The following is a 21545-nucleotide window of genomic DNA, read 5'->3' as shown; positions in this document are numbered from 1 at the left end:
GTGTGTGTGTGTGTGTGTGTGTGCACAGGAATAAATACTCTGGATGACTCCCACCTGCCACGCGTGTATGACTTTCAGTGGTTTCCTCAGATCTCCTACACTTGTTTGCTATTGGAGACCCACGATTGCTCAGTTTTCCTGATATGGTCTCATTACTGCCCTAAAGCAACATTTTGCCATTCTAATTAAAAACTCCGTTTCAACGCTCTTTTCAGTAATATTAACTCCACACATGAATATCCCCTGAACTTGCCAACGACTTCAAAATCAAGCTGGCAAATATATGGATGTATAATTATATAGAGCAATATATTACACACTAATTGTAAATGTAGCCTTTTGAAATTCGCCACTGGTATGTTAGCAGAAGAGTGATGGATTCTATCTTCCCTTTAATCATGAGTTCTTTTATCAATTTATTATTTATACCCCACCCAACTCCTTCCCGAAAGGATTTTTGACAGCTCATAATAAAAGACTTCAACGAAATAGGACCAATAAAATAAAGGTAAAGAAATACTAATCTCGTGATGATGAAGAGGGTACCATAGTTGTATCCAGAAACAAGTATTAAAAATGGGGATGCTTGTTTTGCACAAAAATGAACTTCTTGACCACTAATAAGACAGGAAGTGTGCTGTGTAGACAGGCATTGTCCTTTAATAAAAGTAGGTTTTGAAGACTAGAAGCTTGTTGAAATTGAAAGGATACCATTTGATGGTCTCCAAGCAGGAGAACCAATACGGGGAAACTCTTTCTGCATTTTTCCCATAAGAGAGCAGAACATAGTTGAGGAAGAATGCTTTGACTTCTAGAACTGGGGTATATGGTGCAGTGAATGGCTGTGGATTCTTCCTTGAAAGTTTGGGACAGAAAATTAAAAGTATCGACGTGAGAATTCATGAAAGTAGAAAAAAAAATTCCTGAAAGAACTGGGGGTTCCAGGTTCGGAAGAACAGTCTGCCTTACGTGGCTGAAAGAGATCCAATTACTCAGGGGTGTTTGAGGCCGGGTGGATGGAACTTTCCATTAAACAATCCATCCTTTCAAAGGAGTTTCTGTTAGTTGCTTTTAGCTTTGGACCTTAGGATATAAAAATAAGAATGTAAAAATAATAATAAATATTTGCTTTAATTAAGTCCAGGAAAACAAGAATTTGGGGGATGGGATCCATGCAACAGAAAATAAAGTATGTAGCGGTGTGCATATGGAGACATTTTACTCTCTAAATTGGTAGTTTACATCATTTACCTTTCATCATGGATCTTCTGTTATGGATAAAGTAAGATACCTATAATCACTGTTTGAAAGGATAAATATGTTAGTATTCGGAAGTTAATATTTAAAGCTACTAGGATGTCTATTTAGAATGGAGAAAGCAAAATAATTGTGCAGCACTACTGAAACTTGCAGGTTGTAGTTCTTCATTAAATAAAATTGTATCTACTGATGTAAATATGCTTCATTCTAATTTTAAAATGTTCCTATAATTCTCTAACAGAGAACATTTTTTTTAAAGATTTATTTATTCATGGGATACAGAGAGAGAGAGAGAGAGAGAGACAGAGAGACAGAGAGACAGGTAGAGGGAGAAGCAGGGCCAGTACCCTGGGATCACGACCTGAGCTGAAGGCAGACGCCTGACCGCAGAGCCACCTGGGTGTCCCAAGAACATTTTTTTAAGGTGCAGAATGAGACTTCAAATTCCAAAACACACTAATAAAAAGATTCTGGCCAATGCAATATTAATTTCAAAATATAAATACTTGTAAGAGCACAAACATATTTATTAAATGATCTAGAAAATTCTACTCTGGAATTATCTTGGTCAATTAATCTCATTTCATACTGCAGTTTTACTTCTCCCTGTCACAAGGCTCAGAGTGTTTACTCTTATTACAGGTTTTGAGAATAAGAAAAAGTGTTTTCCTTCTGGGACTCTTCTTCCTACATACCCCTCCCCACTTCATTTTGAACTAGACGTGATTTTGGGCTAACAGACGCCTCTCTAATTAGAACACTCATTATCTTGGTCAAGACAGTCAATGTTGAATCAGAGGGACAGCCAGCAGTCTGCCTCTGGCCAAGGGAGAGAATGAAAACTGCTTTTGGGATTTCTTTCTCACATTTGCCTCTCATCCTCACCGATCTTATCTCAGACTGAAGCTGAAACCATTGGTAGGACACCCCGCAAGCCACCCGCCCCAGGTCTCCTGTGTCAGTGGGCAGCCCAACAGCAATTGCTTCTTCTGGACCAACTGTGAGGAAATCAATTTGAAATCTGATATTAAAGTGAACTCCAAATAAATCATTCCCTATTCCTTCTCCTGGTCTTCTCCTCAGGAAAAGCTTTCCTGACATCCCATGTTGAGGGAAACAATTGGCCTCTGGGCTTGCTCTCATAGAAGCCTTAGTTCTCTATACTCTAAATATGGTTTCACTCTATGTTCCCCTTGCCAGAAAATGGGTGATTCAAGGAAAGAACAGGATGTTCCTCATCCTTGTAACTTTGATGTCTCTTCAAGTCTCTGGTACAGGGCAGGTACCCAGACAAGGTTTGCTTGGTGGGGTTTTCATGGATTTGCTTATATAAAAGTCTTCTTAATCAATACTTCAATTGATAATGTTTGGGCACCTATTCTATATCAGATCCTCCACCAGGCACTAGATATACAGTCATCCCCCCTTATCTGCAGGGGATTCATTTCAAGACTCTTAGTGGGTACCTGAAGCTGCAGATCGTGTTGAACTCTATACTCACTATGTTTTTCTGATACATACATACCTATGATAGTTTATAAATTAGGCACAGTAAGAGATTAACACCCATAACTCAAAATGGCAGATAAGGGGAGACAATAATACAAAGATAAATGAGACAGAGCCTTAGATCCTGAGAAGTTGCAGTTCAGAAGCAGATACTGATGGAGGACGATACAAATCAAAACTCTACAGTAGCAATGAGAAGGGAAGGCTTCACAAAGGAGGTGACATTTGGGCTGAGGTCTGATGAATGAGCAGATTTTTCCAGACTACAAACAAGGAAGACGTGTGTTCTGTTAGATACAGATTTTGACTAACATTGCAATGTCTCTCTGTCTCACTTCAGAAGAACCTCTGTTCCTTTGTAAACTGTTATAAGAATCTCAGAGATGAATGAGGGGGTTGAGGAGAAGATACTCAAAAATGCTAACAGAAAAAGTAAAGCAGCATCCAAATACTAAAATAGTATCCCTCATTGCTTCATCCTTAACTCTGGTGCAATTGTATGTGTAGGGAAAAATAACAAGGACTAACATAATGAATAAACTTAAAGTACTGTCTAGATGATAGGATACATAGCCCTAAGTTCTAGCATACTCCAGGCAAAACTCGTGAACAGTTTGTTAGCAAAATAATGAGCCATGAAAAATTGTCTAAGTAAGTCTAAAGAATAAAACGTTCAAATCCCACAATTTTTATTTAATAATGCCTCTTAGATTAGTGGTTAAAAATATATATGTGGAGTATTTAACTTCAAATTTAGTAAAATGCTCAAATTTTTAAAGTCATTTAAAACAACATGATAACTCAATGGTCTACTCTAGAACCAATTTGAGTTTTTGTTTTGGAAGGAGAGGAGCGATTTTTAAAAAACAATCTCATTTTCATTAAGTTGAGCTGATTGCTGTGTGTGCCATAAATGTTCACTGTTAAAATGACTGAAATATAGATATTGCATATTTCAATCCTGTTACCCAGAAAACTTTGAGAAAAACAGATTATCTGACTTTTGTTGGTATAGAGAATGACATTTTTAAAGAAAAGTGGGTTACCTTATATTTTACCCAGGACAGGATTTTAGTAGGTCAAAGTACATGTCCACATGCTAAAGTTACAAGACTTACCCTTCCAGCCACCTACAATTTCTACATGCATATACTACACAGAAAACAATTGCGAACACACAAGAGAAAAGGAGTAATAATATAATCAACAGTGACGGTTATTGCAGGTTAAAAAATACCAAAAACTTCAGTGCTTTGGCAAGTATCTTCATGTTATCAATCATATGCATCCATGTCTAACACAATCCTAATGTATTTTTTCAAACTGCAGATATGCCAGGTGCTTGGACTCCCAGCATGCAAAATAATAAATAAATAAATAATAAATAAATAAATAAATAAATAAATAAATAAATAAATAAATGAATAAAATAAAATAAAGCACCAGAACACCTACACACACATACACACACACAACGAAAACCATGAGCTGTTTGTATTTATCTGGTTGCAAATAGTCGAACACTACACTGACCAAGTTGGCTGGAACAAACATCTTTTATTAACACACATTTAACAGGATTTAAAATATTCATAGGAAATGTGCATTATTATTATTTGGCATCAGCACACTAGATTTTTAAAAATGCATGGAACTGGATATTGGTGGCACTCTGATATAAATGACAAATTATTTGAAAAAAATCTATTAAAATTCTTCACATCCTTTCTCTGTCCATGAGAATTTCTCTTTGCACCCAAGCATTTGTTTCTCTGTGTACAGTTCATTTCCTGCCTAGGTATCTCTTTCTGGTTTCAGCCATGTCACAGGCTTGATGAAAATCACAGTCTTGCTACATCACGCTAAAAATACTGCTCTTGGTGACCTTTTATGGCACAAGAAAGTTTCGAGGCTTTGGCTGATACAGAAAGGTGCCTATTGATGGTATGAAATTTAAATGTGGGCATGAGGTGACTTCTCTATTTTATTCTGTAAGACGATATGCAGAATTTTTACATTAGAAATTGCACTTGGGCAAATGGGTGGTGCTGGTCAGGATCAAGTATGAAGTGTGATTCTGGCATGGAGCTGTCACCATGGGTGGTTTCATAAGCAATGCTTTGAAGCCTTGACAGAAAAACTGCTTGTGCCCAATGCCAATCTCTCACTCTTTGTCAACTCAATTGCACATCCTTTCAGAGATGGCATCCATCTTCACTGACACCCAAAATATAGAGTGCACTGCCGTTATGTGTCAGGGTAAGCAGGCACTGGTCACTTAACTTAGGGTGCAATGGGGCCCACCTTTGGCTCTTTCATAATGTATATGACTTCGCAGTGTGCACATGAAGCAGAAGAAGAAGGAAAGGATTTTAATAAAAATGATGGCTGGGTTTCTTGGGTTAATACTTGCTATACAGTCATGTGTTACCAATTCTTAAAGGAGATAATAGGTTAATACTATTCATTTCAAACCCAGGCCCTAAAACTCAAAAAGAGGACAATGTCTATGTGCATGAAAATTCTGACCACATAGATTTTGTAAGACTTGTTTTATGGTAAGATAAGGCAGAAGTTTGCTCAACAAAGCATGCTATGCTGACTGGTACTTTGCAATGTTTTATACTTTATTTATGTGATAACTTCCTGCCTGTAGATAGAAGATCATGGCCTCTAGACAAGAGAATCACCACTGAGGAAATCCAAGTGTTGCCCTTCCTCTGTGGGAATAGAAATTATAGGTTCTAAAAAAGGAGTCCATTTCCCTCCTCTTCCAATGTGGCATTCTAAGGAGCCATCACCTCTATAGTGGACTGATTAATTATTTTTAGTTACCCTTTATTGAGCGCCATCAAATATTCTATACCTAAGAAAGACAACTGAAAGTCTATTTTCAGTTGTTTTTTTTTAAAATTTCTTTTAAAAAATCTATTTTGAGTGTGAGCTCTATGGTTCATAAATCTGTATACAGTTGGTGACTATGCTGTCAGATTCCCCAGAGCATGTGTGATGTTCCCCTTAAAAGGGGTGTAGGTGCATTGTGTAGTGCGTTAATGCTTTCTGGGCCCTGGGTGTCGTTTATTGCACTGTGCTGATAATTTACTAAATGGTACCCAAGAGACCAAAAGGACTAGATGTGCCCTTGCAAAGTACCTAACTTGCTCCCAGGGAGTAATTACAAATTGAGAGAAATGGATGAAGTATTATATATTATTGTTCATAATGGCCTTTCTAAAAAATAAAGTAAGCTTTAGGGAAGGTAAATAGTTCTGATTCTATCTCATTTGATGTCTTTTCCTCACTAAAATAATATAATTAAGGGTATTACAGAAATAAAAGAATCTATTTAATATACAATTGATATTGTTTCAAATACCATGTCTTTTGATTAATATCTAGCCTTTTGAAAGTCACTCAGGTGCTCATTGGATATAGAGCCAGAATGGCAATTGGCCAACAGAGCCACATCTTCAAAGGAGCCTCTGATTAAAAGACTTGACAAGATTAACCCTAAAAACCTCATTGTTCAAAGATGCAGTGTCCTCATTCACTCCATAGAGCTTGATTTAATTTGAAACTTTCCTTAAAAAAAAAAAAAATTATACTTCCATATATATGCTTTTATAGAGGTAATTTATATAAAACTAAGTAGTATAGCCATGTATTCATTTTCTATATATAACCTAGTTATATATAGAACATACATGTGACTCTTTCATGAAAAACTAGAAAAGTCTCTTGATTGAATAAGGCAATCCCAATCTCCTCTTTGTGATAGTGTAGAATCACTGTTATCAGATTATGTATACTTCTCTATTCTGAATTCTGTCTTTCAGGTGTGACTAATAGTATAATGGACTCTGTTTCCAGGAAAACATATAAGGAGATGGTAAGCATCCTCATGAAGTAAGACCCCAATTTCATGTCCCTCTGCCTGCAGAACTCCTCCAAAGCAGAGTACACTGAGTGGGAGATGATAACTTTCATCTTACAGGACACCTAGATGTACTCCAAAGGATAGAATGGGGCCATGTCATAATTTATTGTGAATTACTTCTTCCCGAGTGATTTTTCTTCTGAGGTCCTCACCCTCCAAATCCCTCAAGCCTACATTTTTTGTCTTTTTCTGCAGAGTCTGACTACCCTTGCCCTAGAAAAGATTATTATCACTAACTATCAAGAAAATAGGGGAGGCTTATGTCTCTGTTTTGGAAAAACTGAAGACATTTAATAGTCCCTAATGTAGACAACATTTGGCGGTATATCATTCAGACCACTTACTGTCCTCTGTGGTCACGAATAGAATCCAAGAACTAGGTGCACTGCCAAATCCATTGGAGGCAACCAACCGAAACTCATATTCTGTGTACGGTTGGAGATCTCTCACTTCATAGCTTAACGATGCAGAAGGACTGGAAAATAACCTACATAGGAAAGAAATGTTAACTAGGAAGCTTTAGATACTCAAAGAAATTTAAAACAAATACACAAGTAAAATCTTGTTGCAAAGAATTTTCAGGGAATGTCAACATACAGATAAGCACTGTGATTTTCTGTTGTTACAGGAGATCTCTCTTAAAATAAGGAGCCATTTGGCTGAGGGTTTGCCCTACTGCATTTATATGAGATGTAAATCCTAGTAGTATTGAGAAAATTCGAGTCTACTCTTGAGACTGATTACCACATAGAATTTATAGACCAGGTATTATAATTTTGTTTCTACAGTTCAGACAGCATTCTTTTTTTCAGTTTAGGTATATGCTTGCTTTATGCAGCACATATGTTCATGAAAAGTTAAGGGGGAAGAAATCTTATATAATGCTATATAAATGAAAAACAGATCTTTTTGCAAAGCAAATAATTATCTCCTAGGGTGTTCTTGTTTGTTTGTTTGAACTTCTAAAAGGCAGCCTTTATTTGTTGCAAGTAAGAACTGACCTATTCAAAAATTAAGACAAAGTAAATTATATCCACATTGTGTAATCCAGAGGACAGTTAGGAGGATGGACAAAGTAGGATGCTCACTCTAGAAATCCATGGGTGGAGTGGCCAGGCCTCATCTGGAGCTGGTATCTGGGAGAGCCGGGAGCGTTGTTACGAGCTGGTGTAGACCAGACAACCTGAAGACTGGTTGGAGTGGCAGATGAAAGCCTCGGAGGCAGCACGCCATCTGGAGCTGTCGAAAAACACAGATGAATTAGAGCAGAGAAAACTGTGGAGAACATATGCTGGATGGAATCGAAATGCTCCATATACTGGAAAAACTGTTCCTCAGGACCAACAACAATGTTAAACATGGTCCATTTAATTTAACATTTTCATTCCTGAACTACTGTACTTCCTTATTGTTCATTTCAACACAATTACATTAGTATTTCAATCTTAAAAGCCAGCCCCCAAACAGCAAGACAAATGAATATGTACCACATTCCCACCTGTACTTCTGTTTATCTAATTGAAAATATGTAGGGAACTTAGTGAACCAGATACCAAAGTACCTTTTTAATTTAACTCTTGCTCAGCAATCAAGCAATCAAACAGTGAAGGAGTCCAGGTCTTTTATTTCTCCCATCTATATCACCCATTGCCACACTTAATCACACTACTCTTGAATACAACTGGCTTTTTTTTTTGAGGACCATTTATTACAATTGTATTTTTCTACTATGATAACTATACATGATTGGGTGAAAATAGCACATTCCAGACTTGATTATCATCTATGAAAATATAAAAACTAAAGTTCTTTCCTCAAATGATTTATACCATCAGTTGACCTTATTCAAATATGTTGCAAGTTGAAACATACATCTTGCTTTTTCTAGTCTAGTTAAATCTCTGGCCAATTTTTCCTGAATTCAGATTATCTGCCTGATATAATCTATCAAGGAACTCTTTTTGAATAGTTCTACAAGGTCCAACAGGAATGAACAAAACTAAAACCAGAATATTCTAATTTAAAATATGACAAGATGACTCTGGTTATTAAATTAATTTTTCCAACAGGTATAACTCGAATGAGCCTATCCTATCGAAATTTGTTCCAAAGCTAGCCTGAAACTTAAAAGAAAATTAAGCAAAGCTCTGTGAATTTAGGCTAATCACCTAATGGCTTTGAGCCTATGTTTCTTATCTTTAGAATGGGGATAGCTTTCTTTTGAGAATTGTTGTGAAGATCAGACAATGTAAATAAAGCACCTTATTTTGGGTCTTGGTAATTATTAGTTGTTATTGCTGCTGTTATTATTATTGTTACTATTATTATTACTATTATTATTATTGTGTTGGACTGATCTGAACTTCCCATAGCATAATTTAGTGCTACTATAAGTTTTTAGGAACACTGTAATTATTGTAATAGAAGTTTCTAATGGCCAAAGATTCCTAGAGGTCATTGATGAAGAAGGAGAAGGGACCAAAATTATGAAAACAACTATCAGGGTTCTTTTTCAACTCCTTTTTATACATAGCTTTATGTAGTGTGCGAGTTTTACATTCCTTCCCCCACAGGAGAACCTGCCTGTGAACTATGAAGCTAATGAATGGTCAGTGATGAGAATGGGCGAATTACATTACAGGTTTCATCAATCTGTCGTAAGGGTTTTGAGTTCATCAATAATCCACTAATTTATCCAATAAACATTTATTGAGCTTCTACTCTGCACAAAGTAGTATTCTTTGTGTGGAGGGCTAACAGCACCGAGTAAAACAGACATGGCCCCTGACCCTGTGGAACTTACATGTAAACAGTGAGAGCAAGTGTTAAGCAAACAGGTATCTAAGATCATACTAGACAGATAAGCTTAGGAGGAAAATAAACCAGGGTAAGAGAAGAGCAAGTGAAAAGAAGCATGCAATTTTATTATTATGTAACAATTGAAACTGGACAGGAAAGCCCTAGGAAGAATATGTCATAGATGACATTTGAGCAGAGACCTCAGTGGTCATGAGAATGTCTGGAGGAAGGGCAATCCAGCTAGGGAGGCAGTAGGTGCAAGGGCAACGAGAAGAGGAAGCACCTGTTGTGTTCGAGAGCAGTGGAGAGGCCAGTGTGGCTGACATAGGCCAAAGAGGAGGAAAAGAAAAGAGGTTGGAGGGACAGACAGGGTCTAGATCTCTTGAGATCTGTTCTAGTTCTAGGCCTTGAAAATATACTAAGGGCTCTGGATTCTCTTTGAAACAGATTTGGAGGCCATTTCTGGGTTTTAATAAAGGACATGGTGTCATGTGGAACCTATAAAGGCTGCTCTATGCTAATGGAGGAATAGGGGCAAGAGTAGACCTAGGGAAATCACCTATGGTAGATATCCAGGTAAAAGGTGACAATGGCACGGATTTGAGCAATAGCAGCAGAGGTGGTGGTATATTCTGCTGCTCAAGTGAGTGGAAAGTATTTTGCTAAGAGAAAATAAAGGAGTTAAAGATGATGTCAGTGTGTTTAACCTAACCGCCCAGGTGAATGATGGTGCCATTGCTGAGCTGGGGAACACTGAGGGGAGAGATCAGTTATGGGGTGGTGGTGGTGGTGGTGGGGATGTTGGGAATTCTTTGTCCATGTTACACTGAAGAGGACACACATCGCCAGGAGGAGCATCAAGGAAGAAGCTGCAGGTATGAGTCTGGATAAGAGCTGTGGATGATGGTATGTGTGGTACTTAATAGCTGAGATTTGATGAAATAACCCAGGGGGTGAGTGTAGATGGAGTAAGCACAGAAGATGTCTGGGAACTGAGCCATGAGGTCCACCAACATTTCTGAGGTCAGGAGGGATCTTCTACAGCAAAGGAGGCATAAAGGAGGGTCAGTGAATGAGAACAAAAACCTAGAAAATGTACAGCCTGGAAGTCAAGCCAAAAAAGAACATCAAAAAGGAAGGACTGATCAATTCTTGTCAAATGTGCTGTCAAATGTCAAAAGTCTAAGGAAAGAGACCAAGAATTATAGTTTGCATTTGGCCAAGTAGGGGTGTTTGGTGGTGTTGCCAAGAAGAGACGCAGGGTAGCAGCGGGCACAACATTGGGACTGGAATGATTGGGAAGGGAATGAGGGGAGCGTGAGCACAGGCAACTTCTTGAAGGATTTTGTTCTAGTGGGGAGTAGAAAATGGGGCAGCATTTAGAGAAGCTTCTGGTATTAAAAGAAGGTGTGCTAGGAACTGGGAGACGTTATAATGTATGCACACCTATTGGAAAGATCTGGAAGACATTTGGGGAAATGATAATGGAGCAGAAGGAAGATTAACTGCCTAGGATTCCAATTCCTTGTGTGGGAGAGAGACAGGCAAGCTGGGGCACCATGGCTGTTGCACAGAGTAGTGGTCAACCTAGTGCGCAGAAGGGAATTCAGAGACTGCTGACACAGAGAGAGAGGTAGATTTCATGATGGAAAAACAGCAAGGATCTCTTCTGATGATCTCCATTGTCTCAGTGAGCAAAATAAAAGCAAAGGTATATCAGGTCAGTGCTGAAGTGTGAGGATGAACCAGATGCTCTGGGAGAGATGAAATGGTATGAAATTGTCCCCTCACTCATTAGGTGTATGACATGCCCAGGATGCAGTAGGATGGCTGTCCAGGGCCACTTATCCCATAATCCACTGCTATGGACTTGCTAATTGATCATTTATCTGTGAGCACATATAGTTTTGACAATGAGTATTTCTTACCTGCTATATGTTGTTTAACTGATTCATAATATGTGAGCAGATATCGAAAGGGCACGGACAAAAAGTAAAGTACAAAATTGTGTATATGATGTAGAACATAAAAAGTCATGCCCCTCATTTGACTATTTTATTATCTAACTTTTCTATATCAAGGAATATAATGTCATCAACAATCCAGATTTGGAAGAAAAATCAGTACTGATAAGCCACCAACATGAAAAAACTGGAGTTTTAAATATATACACAAAAATCCATTCATGTGTTTAAAACTGCATGACCATGCTATTAAGAAAGAAGGGAGGAGTGCCCCAAAGTGGGCTCCATAATAATAATATAGTATATCTTGGATTCTCTTCTGAGAGATACAAAAAAAAAATGTGTCCCATTAAATTGGTCACACTCTGATTATATAAAATTGCAAAATATTTCCAGACAGAGTGATCATCTGAAATTATTTACACGTAACTATTCATTTTGCATGCTTCTAGTAACAGTGAATTCTGGAAACCTTTCTTTCCCCTCTGGTTAACCCCTTTTATCCTAGACCTATTCCTTAGAGGCTCCTTAGCACCAAAGCAATAACTGGGAGCCAGCCATAATTTCACCCCTGGTTTCTTAACAGAAGAGCCGTGTATCTATCAGCTTGATATATTGTCTCCAAGATGCTATGTTGCTCAAAAAGCTTCTCTCGAGTTTAATATGACCCTCACGGGGCAAGCACTCCACAGACAACCTCCTGAATCAACACATCTTGTCCAGTAAATACTAATTCTACACGGCAAGTGGATAAAACAGCTACCCCAATCTATAAATCCAAAGGAAGAGAGTTTTTAATAAAATTTCAAATTTAACCTTTTTTGGAAGGCAAACTGAATACAACACATTAAGCCATAAATTAAATCACAGATCGGACTAGTCTAGATGCTATGATCTTTTAAATATGTGATTTTATTAAACTTTTAAATGATGTGCACTTATGGATTCTTCTCTAAAAACAAACAAACAAACAAACAAACAATGCCCTAAACTTTGGCCCCTTACAAACTGATAGATCCCAGAGGGGGGCTCTAAAAAGCAAAAACAGAGACTTTTTTTTTTCCATTTTTCCATGTGACTGGTGACTACCAAGGCTGTAGTGGCCAAAAGAGGAAATTTTGGGGGAGAAAATGAATTCAGTACACTTCTCATAGGCACCCATTTCTCAGGATAGCCCACCAACTTGTTACTACTGCAGTGTGTTTTTGTGTGTACGTGCGTGTATTTAAAATACTGGAATAGGGATGCGTGGGTGGTTCAGTTGGTTAAGTGACTGACTCTTGACTTCAGCTCAAGTCATGATCTCAGGGTTATGAGATCTAGTCCAGCTCCATGCTCCGTGGGGAGTCTGCTGGAGATTGTCTCTCTCATCCTCTCCTTCTACTCCTCCCCTTGTTTGCATGTGGACACTCTCTCTAATAAATAAATAAATTTTTATAAAAAATAAATAAAATAAAATACTGGAATCAAATATTACATTAAGATATTGAAGAAGTCTATGATATATTGTATTAAATTCAAATCTGTCACAAAATAGATCAAATGTCATTCTGCTCAAGATTCTTTACTGGGGGAAAGGAAAGGGGTAGAGCAAAGGGAAAGAGGGGTTTAGACCATCTACCTTATATTTAGCAGAGAGATAAGACATGACTTGAATAACTGTAACACCACAGAATGTGTACCCAGCATAAAAGAGGTAGAAGTGTTTCAGGGGATTCAGAAGCCAAAAACTCACATCCAAATGTGCACTGGACCTTGTCTTTCAGAGGCACAGGCCTTGAAGGGGCACTGCCATGGGGGCCATGTGAGACAGTTCCTGAGGGGTGGTCATGTCCTCAGCCTGATTCCAGGACCTAGGATTCCATCAACTATGCTCACACTCATTCCAAGCCTATGTGCTGCTTCTTCCTGGCTTCACTTGGAATCCGACTCCAGCCTAGCCCAAACTACCCACCCCTACCCACCCCCCTTCAGAGGGTAGATTGCTGGCATCCTCACTTAGATTTCCCTGTTAACGCAAGAGAAACCATGGCCCTTTATCTATATGCATCCTGGCTGCACCGCTGAACAGCCTGGCACATACTCAAAATCCTTGGATTACACATTTCCTCTCATTTTCTGAAATAGCTACATATGAGCAAGGATTTTAAATTCTAGTTTCCAGAATGGAAAATTAAAGTTCAGACACATACATTGAGTCGTTGAGTCATAAACAAATTGAAAACAGAAGGCAAGACTCAATTTCCAGTCACTAAACCATATGTCATTAAAAAAGATATTAATTATGAGGAATATGCAGATGTGCTAACAAATGGACAGTCAACCTTGAGCACAAGGATGTACAAATAGAGCAGCATTAAATAGTGGCAAGTAGGTTAAAATAGATTTAATGTTTGCAAAACAGTCTCTCATAATATCTAAGTTTTTGAACACATACTTTGTGCTAGGGTGTTCTTTTTTTAACATAATTATTTCTAATCCTAAGAATTACACTATAAATTGCAGTGTTATCTCTCTGCAATATAGATAAAGAATCGGAAGCTCAGAGAGGTTAAATATTTTCTCTCAAATCACAGAAGTGGTTACTAGCAGAGTGAGGACTTGAACTGGGACTTTAAATTCAAAGACAGTGCTCTGAATTCTATACTGCAGAACAGGATGTTATAGTAGGGGACTGATACTAGAAAATAAATATTATATTAATTGGGGTGCCTGGGTGGCTCAGTTGGTTAAGCAACTGACTCTTGATTTTGGCTCAGGTCATCACCTCAGGGTCCTGGGCCTGAGCTCCATGTGGGGGTCCTTGCTCAGCATGGAGTGTGCTTGAGAGTTTTTCCCTCTTCCTCTACCCCTCCCAACGCTCACACACACACTTTTTTTTTTCTCTCTCTCTCTCTCAAATAAATAATCTCTAAAAAATTAAGTTTGTCAAATAAGCATAAAAACAAACCATTTACAATAGTAAATAGATTAGTTTTAGTAAAGATTGGATTTATGTTCTGTCCAATTCACATTCTTTTTTTTTTTTTTAAGATTTTATTTATTTATTTGAGAGAGAGTAAGCGAGAGAGAGTGCACAAGCAGGATGGAGAGGCAGGCAGAGAGGGAGAAACAACCTCCCCGCTGAGCAGGGAGCCCAACTTGGGAGTGATCGTAGCGCCCCGAGATCATGACCTGAGCCTAAGGCCGATGCGTAACTGACTGAGCCACCCAGGTGCCCCTGTCCAACTCATATTCCTCAACAGTTCTTTCCTGGTCTTATTTATCACAGCAGGACCTCTATTTCCTTATGATCTACAAGGAACTACTTTTGTGAATTTGCTAATTCTCAGAAATTAGTCAAGCCCACAGAAATTCAATGAAATTCCAAATGGTGAGGTCTCCATGTAAGAAAAATATATTTAAAGAATTATAAGTGTTATCAATATGTATGCCATGGAATTTACCTTTGACCATAGAATATTAAAAATAAAACAAGAGTATATCAACTCTGGAGTGCAGGTAGCTTATAACGCCACCACCAGTTAAGGGATTCTTGCCTAAAACATCCTAGGCAGGTGACACTTAGGCCTTTGTGTCTTCATTACCAGTGAAAGGAAAATAGTTGCTTTGTATGTTGCCTCATTACACTATTGGACAGTTCTTGTTGCTGGTAAATTCCTTCTGATATAGAATGAAACACTGTATCACATCTACAAGACTTAGGGTGAATATAATCTTTTGCCCACCTGGGGACCTCCAAGAGTGAAATAGGGTACTCTATATAGTTCACAGGGTTAATTGAGCTGCAGCTGGTATAAATTGGGGCTATCAGGGACAGTGGGTGCATATGGTTGGTCATGCTAACACTGTACTCTATAGGTCCTTGTCTTGGTTGTACTAATTTCCAAGAACAAGCCTCTACTAGCATCATGAGATAGAAATGCAGGCATATTTAAATGGTGGTCTTCTCCTTGACTAAACTTCTCCATTTTGGGTTAAACATCTCTGCTTCCTCCAACTAGACGCCAGTATTCCTCAACCATTATCTAGCCTTGGTACCTGACTTGGATGTGTTCAGTTTGATAACATATCTTCAAAAATATGAAGCCTTATACTTAAGCTAAACACTCCTTGTGGATTCTGACCAGAGTAGATCACAACGAAACTCCGATTTTCTTTTCCTCAAGGGAAGTTGCTAAAAATTCATGAAGAATCTTACTTTTAGCCTGCTACATATTGGAGTTCATCAGTGTTATTCAGATTGGCTATACAGTTGATTCAAAATGATCATATGGATCAATAAAAATGCCAGATCAATAATTTTTCAAGAAATACACAGAATCTGAGAGGAATTTTATGAAGGAAACAAAATTATGTAAGAGGATACTGTAGTGCCCAGCACAGTGCTTCATTTGCACAAGTTGTCCTATAAACATGGATGGATGAATGAATGAATGGATGGATAGATGGAGTTGTTGGTAGAAGACAAGATCTGCAGAAAAATTTCTTTCCCCTATGACCCCATAATTATTAGGATCCAGACTATATTTTCCATTTACAAAGAAAGACTCAATTTCCTGAAAATGAATAATTTTTAACATAAAAGATTGTTTGGAGAGTACTAATATAGTAATATCAAATTAGATCAGAAATACTACTTTAATATACATTCGTTTTATCACTTATTTCTCTCAAAGCCCCATCCCACAGACGTGCAAACTGAGGTTAGAAAGGTCAAGCAACATGTCTGGAGTATATGATAATAAATGGCAACCTATGGCCTCACATATCTGTTGGTTCCAAGACTGTAACTCATATCTCAACATCAACTTGAATCTTAAACTTAAGCCTAGCCATGGCTTTTCCCTATAACACCAAAGTAATAGCAATAAAAATACTTGAAAACAGAAAACTTATTTTTAATTTTTTTTACGTAACTATTAGAGCACTTACGAGATTTTGCAAATTTAGTATTGCTTACCAAAGAAATATTAAACAAATGCTAAAATTTGATTTCTGCAGAGCTAAACAAGCCCCATCTTAAAGTATGTGTTTTCTAACTACAAAAGTAATACATGTACATGATAGAAAACTTGAAAATTACCAAAGTATGAAACAATCATCCCTAATTATATTCCCCTGAGACAGCCATTCATATACTATTATAGACTATCTCTCCTGTCTTTCTTCTCTACAAATATATTTATGCATAATTTTTTGAAATTTGAAATGATTAAGCTAAATACATTAAATAAATTATTTAGTAAACTTTGTTCGTTTTACAATATGTGGTGAAAATTCTATGCCATTGTATGCATTTTTTGGTAATACGACTTTACAAAATAATCGTGGGCGATATTTTTACAGATATGGAATATTCACTTAACAAGGCTGATATTTTATGGACCAAGAACTTGGCTGGTTCTGAAATGCCTATATGTATCGATTATATTGTATATATAAATAATAAACAGTGTTATATTAGTTTAGGGCATACAACACAATTCTATACATTATTCAGCTCACCATAAGTATTGGCATCATCTGTCAGCAAATAACATTATTACAATGTTATCAGTTACATTCCTTATGCTGTACTTTTCATCTCTCTGACTTACTTATTTTATAACTGAAAGTCTGTACCTTTTAGGCCCCTTTATCTATTTCACCTATGCTTCTACTCACCTTTCCTCTGGCAACCACCAGTTTGTTCTCTGTACTTGAAAGTCTATTGCTTGTCTCTTTTTTCTTTGTTTATTCATTTGTTTTGTTTCTTAATGTCCACTTATGAGTGAAATCATATAGCATTTGTCTTTCTCTGACTTATCTCATTTAGCATTATACCCCTTAGGTCCATTCATGTTGTCACAAATGGGAAAATCTCACTCTTTTTCATGGCTAATATTCCATCCATCATCTTTATTCACTCATCTATGGATGGACACTTGGGTTCTTCTAAATCTTTGCTGCAGTAAAAATAGTGTGAATATAATTTTTCAAATTAGCGTTCTCATTTTCGTCAGGTAAATACCCAATAGTGGAATTACTGGATCATATGGTATTTCTATTTTTAATTTTTTAAGAAACCTCCATACTGTTTTCCACAAAGGCTGTACCAATATGCATTCCACCAACAGGGTCCATTATATTTTTAGAAGGTGGTTGGCTCTAAGGGCCTGGAGTTCATGGGAGTATTGGGGGCTAGATATATAAAGATTAAAGCAAAAAACTATGATAAAAGTATTAAAAACAGGCTTGTTGGCCATTTAACATTTCTTAGTTTCTAAAATGCTTGTTTGTGTATTTTCCTCAACTAAAAATTTTAAATCTTCAATAAGCTTTTTATTAAATCAGATAGTCCTGACCTCAATATTGTAGACATTTGCTACTCTCTTAGTATATAAGTATATATTCATATAGTATATGAATGGCTGTCTCTGGGTAATATAATTAGGGATGATTGTTTCATACTTTGGTAATTTTCAAGTTTTCTATCATGTACATGTATTACTTTTGTAGTTAGAAAACACATACTTTAAGATGGGGCTTGTTTAGCTCTGCAGAAATCAAATTTTAGCATTTGTTTAATATTTCTTTGGTAAGCAATACTAAATTTGCAAAATCTCGTAAGTGCTCTAATAGTTACATAAAAAAAGTTATTTAAGTCTAGTTAGCTCTTTAAAAAGGTTCAACTTAAATAGATTATTGCCAATTTCTTGAAATATTTTTATTTGGAGTTTATGATAGCTAAATCATAGAACAGATGTCTGTGCATTGGTTAAGATCCATCACTTGGGTTCAAATCCTGATGCTTTTTGTTGTTGAACAAGTCCCTTAACCTCTCTGTGTCTCAGTTTTCTCATCAATAAAATAAGGATAAAAATAGTACATACTTCATAGGGTTGCTTTGTGAGGGCTAAGCCAGTTTATAATATTTACATAATACAGTAAAATATACACTATAAAGGCTATTAAGTGCTTTCTATTGTTATGATCTTGAACTTTCCCCCAATATGACACATGGTTCTGCTATGTCTGTTACTCATACAATGAATACCTCATAGTTTACTCCAAAATCTCTCCTTAAGTGAAGGTTACTGAGTTGCTTAATGTCCTGAAAAACAATGTGATTTTGTAATTACCAAAGAAACTTGGTGGTTATAGGGATGGCTGGGTGGTTCAGTGGTTGGGCGTCTACCTTAAGCTCAGATCATGATCCCAGGGTCCTGGGATCGAGTCTCACATCGGGTTCCCTGTAGGAAGCCTGCTTCTTCCTCTGCCTATGTCTTTGCCTATGTCGCTGTGTCTCTCATGAATAAGTAAATAAAATCTTTAAAAACAATTATTTAAAAAAATTTTTTTTCATGGAAATAGGACAGTATTTTGGGGTTAACCCCACAATTGCCCCATAGGCAAATCCAGCCCAGTTTATAACTAGTTAGTGGCTAAAACAATCCAACTGATGATGCTATAGCCCACACCACAGCAGAGATTGCATATATGAGAGAAATTAAATATGTTTGGGAAATCTGTATGTTTATGATTTGTTGAAAGCTACCTGAGGACAAGGAACGTACATTAAGATTTAATTGTTTCTCTTTGTAATTTTCTTTCCCATCCTTGATGTCTCTGTAGTGAGATCTCTGAATACAGTATTTGCAGTAACAAGCATATTGATGAAAGAACAATATCTGATCCTACACTATTTTGTGAACAGTTTAAAAATTTACAGTATTTAGAAAACTCATGCCTGATACCCATTAAATAGCTTAAACTGCCCAGCCATCTTAATTTTGATCAGGTTAGTAACCGATTTTTACCTCATCAATCAGCTGAGCCATAAAATTGAGGATCTCATTACATTTTAGTCAAAAAGACTAGATATTTTTATGAGACTGAGGCACTGCCTACTGCGCTAAGAAGGCACTAAGACTAGATATTTTTAAAAATATTTTTCATTTGTAAGTTAACATTCAACAATTTAGATACTATTTCACATACATGATCTTGTAACACTGAAAATATCCTTCTATGTAGTATTGTTTCCCCATTTTATAGGTAAATATAGGTTTAGAGATACCAGATATCCCTGATTGACTCAGATCCTGACTCAGATCCTCATATCCCTGACTGACTCAGTGATTGTGCTTTTACCACATCGTACTTCATATTAAAGGAATTAAGGTTAGGCTGGGGAGTCATGTAGCCTGGAGGTAAAGTTTATTTTGCTTTATTTTATGCAAGTAAAGTTTCACTGTGAGGAGAGGAGTGCTTATTGATATGCTCTGGTGATAGAGAAATTTTCAAAAGCTTGGAAAACTATACTAAATGCATTAGCATATGTTAAAATAATATGAAATATAATATTTTGGCTAACTCAGAAATTTCTTAAATTTTCATTTCAAAACATAATAACAACAATAACAATTAACATTTAAATGCACCTACATTTTCTTGTTTGATCTTATAATTCTTAATTCATATTCTGAATTAAATGGTGTGGGTATTGCATTACTTTTACAGTACCTTGCGATTGCCTGAAGTGCCAGTCCCAACTCAAAGGTGTGTATTTTGATTCAAAAATCCATTTTATTTCCTGTTAACTATGTAGTCTCCAAGCTATAAATATTAGAAGTACAAAAGGATTACAAAATTAATGATGGGGCACCTGGGTGGCTCAGTCGGTGAAGCATCTGCCTTTGGCTCAGGTCATGACCCTGCGGTCCTGGGATTGAGCCCCACATTAGGCTCCTTGCTCAGCAGGGAGTCCGCCTCTCCCTCTCCATCTGTCCACCTCCCTCAGGCTTGTGCCCTCTCTCTCTCTCTCTCACTCTGTCCTCTCAAATAAATAAATAAAATCTTAAAAACAAAATAACAATTAACAGTCAACCCTAAAAACATTCACATAGTTGTCTTACTTTATTGTTTACAATCACATATTGTGAGTTTATTAGCTCCCTCTCCCCTCACCCAATAAAGTAAAATCAAGCTCTGAGTAGCCCTGATTCATTCCAGTGTTTCCTGGAGATTTCCAAGTGTGATCCAGAACATGCAGTAAATGCAATTACAAGAAACAACAAAATGCAACCACAGTTTCATGAGGGAATGCACTATATCTGTTCTAGAAATCTTTCTAGCCCAGGAACTAGGATTATGCTTGGCAACTAGAAAGAACTCCATAAATATTTTTTGGATGAATGAAGGTTGATCAAAGTTCAAAGTTTTTGATTTTATTATATTAAGAGTTTTTAACAAATTGACAACTTTAGTAACTTTGTTAACTGCCTTGTAAAGGATACTAACATCTAGATGTTCATGAATAAAGATAAACATGTTAAAATGGTAAAGTCAATTTTAAGTATTTATTGTATGCCAGGCACTGAACTTAATGCTTCATACAAATAATTGCATTTAATCCTCATAATAATCCCATGAGTTAAGAGGGGTGGGTCAAGAAAAGGGAGGCTTTGACAAAGTTTTAGTCTGTTTGGGCAGCTATAAGAAAATGTCATAAACTGGATAGATTATAATAAACAGAAATTTATTTCTCACAGTTCTGGAGGATGGGAAGATCATGATCAAGGCACCAGTAGGTTCAGTGCCTGGGAAGGGTCCACTTCCTGATTCATGGATGGTACCTTCTTTTGCGTCTTCACATCGTGGAAGGGGGCAAGGCCTCTTTTTGAAAGGATTACTTCCATTCATGAGGGCTCCATCCTAATGACCTAATCACCTCCCCAGCTCCTACCTCCTAATATCATTACTCTGGGTGTTAGGTTTCGACATGAATTTTGGGGAGATACAAATATTAGGACTGTAGCAGATATGATATGTGATTTACATAAGATCATAGAGCTACTAAGTTGTTGAGCTGCTGTTTGAATCCAGCAACCTATGTCCAAAACGTAAGCTTCCTCCTGTTATTTTAAAGAATGCCTTTTATAGTGACCTAGTCAAGCCAAAATCTTGACCCTCTTTGGAGGCAGAGTGTGGCTAGCCTCCTTTACCTGCCTCTTCCCCATCTGCCTCACAGGATTCTAAAGAACCAACTCAGTCTGGATACTGCTTTGAAGGGCGGAGAAATCTTAGAGCTA

General features: G+C 37.1%; 1 protein-coding gene across 1 annotated transcript in view; it reads right to left on the bottom strand.

Annotated features, from left to right (window-relative positions):
* Positions 1-21545, bottom strand: part of USH2A (usherin) — a 689554-nt gene that overhangs the window by 242537 nt on the left and 425472 nt on the right. Inside the window, exons 38-39 of the mRNA XM_041722698.1 lie at positions 7795-7945; positions 7051-7193 (exon numbers count right to left, since the gene is read on the bottom strand). Coding sequence (XP_041578632.1) covers positions 7051-7193; positions 7795-7945 — 294 coding nt within the window. The remainder of the gene's footprint in view (positions 1-7050; positions 7194-7794; positions 7946-21545) is intronic.

The sequence above is a fragment of the Vulpes lagopus genome, chromosome 11, assembly GCF_018345385.1.
Source record: "Vulpes lagopus strain Blue_001 chromosome 11, ASM1834538v1, whole genome shotgun sequence".
Classification (NCBI taxonomy): domain Eukaryota; kingdom Metazoa; phylum Chordata; class Mammalia; order Carnivora; family Canidae; genus Vulpes; species Vulpes lagopus.
Note: the sequence above shows the minus strand (reverse complement) of the source record. Positions and strands in the feature narration are given on the sequence as shown.